This window comes from Manihot esculenta, chromosome 15, assembly GCF_001659605.2.
Source record: "Manihot esculenta cultivar AM560-2 chromosome 15, M.esculenta_v8, whole genome shotgun sequence".
Taxonomy (NCBI): Eukaryota; Viridiplantae; Streptophyta; class Magnoliopsida; order Malpighiales; family Euphorbiaceae; genus Manihot; species Manihot esculenta.
The window spans coordinates 12,119,141-12,128,213 of NC_035175.2; the positions used below are offsets into that span (position 1 = coordinate 12,119,141).

The 9,073-nt window shown below is 25.7% G+C and overlaps 2 protein-coding genes across 2 annotated transcripts; both read left to right on the forward strand.

The window, feature by feature from the left end:
* The first annotated feature begins 602 nt into the window (after positions 1-602).
* On the forward strand, positions 603-1,577 carry LOC110601211. Its single transcript, XM_021738266.2, has one exon. It carries the CDS (start codon positions 688-690, stop codon positions 1,402-1,404), a length of 717 nt encoding a protein of 238 aa, XP_021593958.1. The 5' UTR covers positions 603-687; the 3' UTR covers positions 1,405-1,577.
* A 2,433-nt stretch (positions 1,578-4,010) lies between these two features.
* LOC122721950 lies at positions 4,011-4,514 on the forward strand. The gene has a single exon (XM_043951366.1). The coding sequence runs from the start codon at positions 4,011-4,013 to the stop codon at positions 4,512-4,514; it is 504 nt and encodes a 167-aa protein (XP_043807301.1).
* The last annotated feature ends 4,559 nt before the right edge of the window (positions 4,515-9,073 follow it).

Here is a 9,073-nt window from a genome sequence, read left to right on the forward strand (position 1 = left end):
ACCTAAAAAATTGTATGATAATAATTAAAAAAAGAACAATCTGGTGGGTAGGATATATAGTTCTCATGAGGATGGAAGAATTTGTTCTTCCATGTCACCATTTTTATGAAGAGAAGAGATTGATGATCAAATAATCTAATTAGGTAAATGGGATTTATTCTCTAGTCATCTCTTCCACTTCTACATTATGGGATATTGAAAACGTATATAGATTTGAAGAACAAGATGATCATCTTTGTCAATATCTCTCAATTATTTTATGCTGACTTTGCAAGATAATTAATTTTTTTGCCTAAGATATTTAAACATCAAATTAATCACAGAATTATTTTATTGCCTTATAGATTAATAAAATCCTTGAACAATAGTAGATTAGAGTCCTGCAAAGTGAAAATTCGTATATATTCCAATAAGTGGGACATGATGACCCAAACCAAAAATATATATGCCTTGTGTCTGCCCTCAACACTTGTGTTCATCAAGATTCCTATGCCACACTATCACTTTCTTACCACAGTCACCAATTAAATCTACATCACCAAGCATAATTCTTCTTTACTTGGCTTCAACTTCAAGCTAATCATTCCCCATTTAACCTAATTAACAAACCCTAATCCAAATCAAAATCCCCTTCCCACTATAAATATTCATCCACACAATTCTCAGAAGAAAGAATAATTAAACCCCATGAAGTATAGTGAGATTTCCCACTTCAGCCACCCTCTACATCCTCTGAAATTTGTCTACTCTGAGTTCCCATTTAAGTGCGATGGCTGCAAAGAAGTAGGCATAGGCTCTCGCTACAAATGCTCCAAGTGTGATTTTGATCTCCATATGCACTGCGCAATCCCTTCTCCTTCAATCTTCCATCCTTTCTACTACAAATGCTCGTTTCAGTTCATGTCTCGGCCTCCCGGCGACAAGCCTCGTTACTGCAATGCATGTGAGAGGATCGTCAGTGGGTTTCTTTATCATTGCAGAGACTGTGGATTTGATCTTCACCCTTGTTGTGCAAAGTTGCCGATGGTGCTCGACGACGGAGAAGTTAAGCTTTATTTGCATAGGAAAGTAAGTGCAACGTGTCACAAATGTGGACGTCAAGGGAGGAGTTGGAGTTACAGGTCTTCATGCAAGAAATATAATCTTCACGTAGCTTGTGTTAAGGACATGTTGGTGGAGAATTGGGCAGAGCTTTATCATCCCGAGAATAATGGTAATAAGAAAAAGGATAATAAAATTCCCAGCTTAAAAAATGCACTCCAAACTCACCACCAGAAGAGCAAGGGTAAGGTGCAGAAATGTTGTGAGATGGCAGGATTGGCCGTGCAATTTGTGATCTCCGCCGTGCTCGGTGATCCGACCACCATTATTGCTGGGTTTATTGGGTCTTTGATTGCAGGGTGATGCAATGGTGTAATGTGGGAATGGAATATATCTGGTAAAATTGTAGTAATGGTTTTCTTAGTATAATTATCTTTGAAAGGAATGTTTGTGAAACTTTGGCAAAATATTGGATAAAAGGGGTCCATTCATATATGCCTTTTTATGTGAATAAATTCTTTACTTTATGCTGTTTATCATTTTCTTGGATACCACTTAGATCAATTAAGCTATTAGGTCTAATTACCTATGAGTATTGAAATTAGTGATTCACTACTTTTTTTTCTTAAATGAAATTGAAAGTGATTTAATAAAAATAAGAGAAAAATTAAACAAGTAAATGAATATAAAATGAAAAGAAAATTGAATTGTTAAGCACTTGAAAAATTAAAATAAATTTTTTAAGAAAAGGGAGCTTGAGAATGGATGAGATGCGTGGCGGAGAGGCCTAGAGGGAAGGGGCGCTGGCTGTGCTGACCCTCTCATACCAAAAGTTAAAACAGTTTCCTTTTTCTTTTAGGGGAAAAAAAAAAGAGTACATGGCAGTGTTGTAAGAAATGAGAAGAGTGGCACAAGATTCAGTGGAAGAAGCTAGAAGAAGACGTGTCAAGACTTTGGGAGCGAAAGAAGATAAAAAAAAAATTATAATTTAATTTCTGAATATTATTATTATTAATAAATTAATTTTTATACTTTTATAAATATATTAAAATATTTTATCTTTACACTATATTAATAAAATAATTTTTTTATTTATTTGTATCAATAAAAATATAATAAAAGACTAAATTATCTTCCATGTTTTTCATCTTCCTCCTTCTTCTCTTTATTTTTTTTTCAATTCCTTCCCTTCTTCTTTTTCAAATTTTCTTTATCTTTTTCTTGTTTAAAGAAGAGAAGAAGAATCTTCTTCATTATTGCCATCTTATTTTCCTTCTTCCTTCTCTTCTTTTTTCTTTTCTTTTTCTTTTCTTATTTTTCTTCATCTTTTTCTTTTTTTTCTTCTTCTTTTTTTTCTTTTTTTCTTTTTTACCATTTTAAAGAGAATAATAGACTATTTTATTGATCGAGAAAAATGATAAGAATATTTTAATATATCCAAAAAAAATAAAAATATTTTAATAAATCTAAAAAAATGATAAAAATATTTTAATAAATTTTTAAAAAATATAGAGATTAATTTATTAATAATATCAATACTCAGAAACTAAATAAAAAGTTTTATTTTAGTGCAAAATTAAGTTTTAAATTTTTTTTTTCATCTCTCCTATATTTTTAATAGAAAAGACAATGAAAGGACGATTTCGTTGATGAAAAAAAAAATATAAGAATATTTTAATAAATTTTTAAAAATAAAATTAATAATAATAATAATATTTTGAGACTAAATAATAAATTCCTTAAAAAAAACTTTGATGTTAAATGTGGAATCATAAAATACTCGGTTAATTCCATTGGGCTCTCAGTTTGAGTCCTTCCCACAAATGGTCGCCCAAGTTTTTCCTATACTAGAGAGAAATTGGGTTACAACTAGGGTTTTTTTGGTTGGTTGTGACAATTTGGGTATTTTGGAGGATTAGGTCACAATGATTGGCCCATTTTTGTCCCATATCACAAATACCCCAACCCAATTTCTCCTTTTAAAAATTATAAAAGATGGGCCCAACATTTCAGGACTATTCCCTTCTTTTTACAATAAAAAGCTCTTGTATTAGGAAACTCTCTTAGGTTTTCTTCTTAGTCTCTCAGTGGCATTTGTTCATTCCTCTTGCTGTCTAGTGTAATCATCCTATGCCTCTCCACAATTTAGAAGTTTCCATTTTGTGAAAAACTCCTGGCATACTTGTCGCCGAAGGTGTGAAGGTATTAAAATTAATTTTTAGAAGGTATTAAAATTATGTCTGTTATTTAATAATTATTTTTGTTAAAAAATCTACACATCTTTGAATAATAAAGGCCACGAAGAAAATTCCAGCAGAATGGTTTTGGTATATAACAAACTATATGGTTTCTGAAGCATATCAGAGAAAATAAAATATATATTTAATTCTGAGATTACCAATGGGTCAAACCTAAGGTCTACAAGACAAAACTAAGCATAATTCTATACCCAGTTGAATAATCAGTCTCTCAATATTCTAGATCATCATTTACAATTATATTTTATATAAATGGCCGGTCTAAATTATTTTATTTATAATTTAAATAAAATAAATTTAATTTTATAATTTCTTATTATTAAATTATAATGTTGAGTAAAAGGAGTAGCCGAACAGTGAAAGAGTTTGACTGAAGGATTGGTTGAACGTAGAAAGGCAGATCAACAACGTCGAAGGAATTACCCAAAAGCAAAAATACCCCAAGAAAATGACTGGAAATAATAAGCTATTCATCCAATTTATATATTTTAATACTGAAATAAAGATAAAATTTTAATTAATTAATTAATTGCATTAGATTATTCTTTTGTTCAAATTAATAAAGTCCAGTCAGACCTATCAATATTATAGAGTAAAAATTTAATTATTTAATTTAATTCCAAGCTAAGTGACCAAAACCATTTATAAATATAAGATTCCCACATCTGCAAAATCCAGCAGTGAACTCAGGCTGTAAGAAACTTAGTAAAAATGGGTATTTGCAGCTCACATGAATTAACCACCGTGCCCACGGTGAAGCTCATCCACAAAGATGGCGAGCTTGAGGAGTTCTCCGACCCAGTTAGGGTTTCAGAGATACTAAAAAGAAACCCCAGCTGCTTCATATGCAACGCTGATGCTATGAACTATGGTGCCTGCATTCCAACCATTGATGGTGATGAAGAACTTCAACTTGGTCAGCTTTACTTTGCTTTGCCTTTCGATTGGCTAAATAGGAGGCTTAGCCCTCGGGAGATGGTTGCCTTGGCTGTTAAAGCAAGTTTGGCTCTTAAGTCCAGTGGTGGACAAAAGATTTTGCCTTGGTCAAGAAGGGTTGTTCCCATGGTTTATGCTAGCAACAAGGCTGTGGAGTGTAGTAGAGTGGTCGGTGGTGGAAGCCACGGTGGTAAAGGATCGGAGGTGAAGAGGAAAGGCAGGGATGTTGGCCGGAGAAGTAAAATATTTAGTCCAAATTTAAGTGTCATCACTGAGTAAGAACTATATACGTTGAAGTATTCTTCCTGAAACTTTAATCTTTGTATTCAAGTGTTACATATGTTAATAATATTTTTTTTTTATACCAATAAGTCCAAATTAAATTTTATTCACATCGGAGTGGATCCACTAATAAATAATATTTATTTTATTTATAAAAATAAAATAAATATTAATTATTAAAATAAATAAATTTCTTAATTATGTACTTATTAAAAAAGGAATTATTGCCTTTTAATTTGGTTAAATGAGCATAGTTTAATTAATTTTGATTTAAGTATAAAGATTAATATAATAATAAATTAAAAGGAAAGTTGGAGAAAATTTGGTGCTAGTAGAAAGAAATGTTAATTAATTATAACATGCATGGAATATTGTCTTTCTCTTTAATTTATTAGAGAAAAATGGGAAAATAAAACAAAATTCAGGAAAAGAGATATGACAAAAGGGTAATGATAAACGTCGGACATTAAAAAATAATTGAAAAAGAAATAAATTCTAAAAAACTTGCCAGAAATTGCCTAGCACCAGATGTAAAGCCGGCCAGGCTACAGGCAAATGTATATTTTGCTGATATAAATTTCAAAATGATAAATTTTATTTTTTTTAATAGCAAAAACTTTTACAAGTTAACTTTTCTTTTAACCTGCAAAGTTGCATTTTCAGGACCGACGGCAAAAGCCTATAATAATGGGCATACAAGAAATTCAAAAAATTCAATTCAATAGACTTAAATCAACGAATTAAATTAATTCAAATTAAATTTAATAGGATTAATAAAAAATAAAAATATTTTAAGAGACTTCAAAACTAAAAGAAGCGACTAGTTATATTAGACGAACTTCTCAATTAAAAATCAAACATGACAGAAAACAGAGGAAGAAACTTTCAACAATAATAAAAAAAAATCAAATCTCGCATCAATATAAATTCAAGACAGAAAAAAGAACGCGATAAAACTCACAGCATATAGTTGGAAGGAACAACGATCATCAGATGAAACAGTGCAATTAAAAAATGTCAAAGTCGAAACATTCAAACTCTTTCTTCAAGTCAGAAAAGAATTCATCGAAACAGCCGATGGAAGAACTATCTAAAGAGAGGCCATTACTGTAAAGAGAGACAAATCTCATCGCTGGAAAATAAAATTAAAAGACATACAGACCAAATAAATTTCAATAGCAAATTTTATGCCGAAAGCAACATGTTGTGAGATTCGAAGAAAAATAAAATAAAACAAACAAAAAATCACAATAGTAGGAAGCGATGAGGTGAATCAACTTCACTGCCGGAGTCGAACTTCTTTTTTTGTTACTTTCTTTTTACGTGTTCTTTTTCTCTAAACTACTTAATAATAAAATACATCAAATTACTTTAGAAGGTAATTTCGATTTTTTTATCTTTCATCAAAACCATGTATATAAAATTCTGAAGGTTGTAATGTATATTCTAATTAATTTTGCAGCTAAGCCTTTTTTTACATATATAATTAAAAAATGAAAAATAAAAAAAATTATTTGAATCCGAGTAGAAGACACTGGTGAGTGGGTGACTGAAAGAAAGCTATTCTGCTTACTTGACTTGAAAAAGGAAGTAAAGTCCACCGCTGGTTTTAGAATTGGGTGGCAAGCCCGCGGTGCATGCTTTGTGAACGCATGAAATTAAAAGCTCGGTCACAAAGATAAACAAAAAAATTATCGCTCATTGTGTTTCACGAGGTTCCCATCAACTACTCAAGGACTCTTCCACAGATTAAAAATTTTGAAAAAAAAAAGATAAAAGCATTTCCTAAAGATTCTCTCTTTATTATTATTTTTTTTTATCATCACAATGAAAACTAAATTTTATTCATATTAAATTGATATATTAATAAATAAGGTATTTTCAATAAATATTTACTTCATTAATAAAAATTAAAATTTTATTTTTATTTAAAAAAATACAAACCACTCATTTTAATATTTATTAATTCTAAATTTAAATAAAAAGTAAAAAATAATATATATAGCAATTGATGAATTTCAAAAGTAGTTAAGATGTTTAGATGACATAGTGAAATGAAATAATTGGGATTCATATTTTATTATTAATATTCTAAGTTCATTTTTGTAATATAATTAATTTAATGAAATTATTAATAAAATAAATGTTTTTTAAATCTAACTCACTGAAATTAAAAAATATATTGTAAAATGTAAATATTATATTTTACAATAAATAAAATGATAATTATATAATCTAGATGAATAACTTTAATGATAAAAAGTCGAAATGCACACAATTATTTTAGCTTTCTCTAGTATTTACTTGGGACTTTCATAAAGATTTTAGGTAAAATTGAATTGAATTCTTAAATTTTAATTTTAAAAAGAGTTAATGACTACAAAAATTTATAATTTTAATTTTATTATAATTATAATTTATAATTTTTTTATTAATTAAAATTAATTTATACCGTTAAAAAACTAATAAAATTATCCTATTACATCACTAAAATTTAAAATTAATTATCAAAAAATTTAATATTTTATTTTTACCGTAATTTTACTTTATATTTTTATTTTTTTATCGATTAAATTTTATTTTTTTAATATATGACGAAATTCACTTTACTATTATTTATATAATTAAAATTTTTTATTAATAATTTATCTTATTTTATTTTGATTAAAATTATTATTAATTTTTTAATAGATATACTTACCATTTAAAATTATTTTTAAAACTATTATTATAAAAATAATTTTATTAAATATATTAATTATAAAGTATTAAAAACTAATTTAAAATAATATTTCACATAATTTAATTTAAAAATATCAAAAATAATAAAATAATTTATTAAATACATCAAATTATTCTTTTAACTCTCAAATATAATATTAATCCACTATTTTTTTAAATTATACTAATATTTAAAGTAAATTTTTAAAAAATAATAATAATAATATAGAGATTAAATATTTGATTATAAATCAATTATCTTTCATTTAAAATTATAAATTTATATTTAAAAAATTATTAATAAAATAAATAATTGTCAATAAATTTTATATTTTAATTTTTATGTAATTCTATACAAAATTTTTAAATTATTATCAATTTTATTTTAAAATTTATTTATAGAACTCACTGATATGGCGTTGATGATTTTGTTAATTCTTAACTGTAAGTAATGATAAAGTATAATTGGAGTAATTTTAAAAAATTAAATTTTAATTGATAAAAAATAGAGAGTATAATTATAACAAAATAAAAAAATTAAATTTGTTTTAGGTATTAACTTTTTTGATAAATTAATATAAATGTCAAATTAATTCATTTAAAATTTAAATGGTGTAAATGTTGGTATTTTTTATTAAATTGAGCATTAATAAAAATATTATTAATGAAAAGTTATTATGTAATTTTAAAATAAAATATAAAAATTAATTATATTAATAAAACGATATAATAAATAATTCGCGTATTACGCGGCTTAAATAACTCGTAATGTGAAGGAAACTAGGAAAGCAGTTGGTGTTGAATTTTACAGGAACAAAATTGACCTTCTCTATTATTACTTTAATTAAGACGTGACGTGACCTTCACGCTTCCTCGAACGAAATCTCTCTCACTGTTCTGATAAATCGACGCGTTTTGGCTGATAGTTGCGCCTGCCCTATTACACGCTCAACTGTCAGCAATGTTTTATAAATATTTTTTCTTGTTTATTTCTTTTTACTTTTAATTTAAAGTATAAAATATATGGTAAAATATAAATATATTTTTTATACTTATGGTAAAATTAAATTTGAATAAATAATTTTTATTTATTAAAATATGGCTTTCAATTTTTTTTAAAAAATAAATAATATTATATGTAATTATATTTTTTTTAAAACGAAGATAAGAAATTGAGGAGTATAATCTGAAATCTCTTATATTTATTCATATATATTTATTATTAAATTAAGTTTGTAAGTGCATGTAATTAATGTAATTAAGTTTAATGACATGTATTTGATCAGTTTATTTTAAAATTAAATTAAATAAATTAAAAATTAAAATTTTGATATTTATAAAAATTAAATTAAATTAATTTTGAATTGAAATTAATTTAAATTACACTAATTTGATTCGATTTTATTTGATCCGTTAAATTTTTTAATTAATTTTTTAATTTTTTAATTTTATTTTATATTTTAAAATTTAATTAAAATATTTTAATTTTTAATTATAATTTAATCAATATATATTATCAAAAATAACATATCATTATCACTAATGGATTCAATTTGATTTTATTAATTTTTTTCATCAAAATTGAATCGAATCATAATAATTAAAATTTTTAAAAATAAAAAATTAAATTAAAGTAAATAAAAAATTAAATTAAAAATTTTAAATTAATTTAATTTAATTAATTTAAATCAAATATTACTCACCATAATTAAACCTATAATTATGGAAGAGGAAGGGAACGTGTGATTGGTAAAAATGTATTTTAATTCTTTTAATTATTTATAATTATATATTTACTATTTGAATTAAATTTAGAATTTATGTAAGTTTTAAAT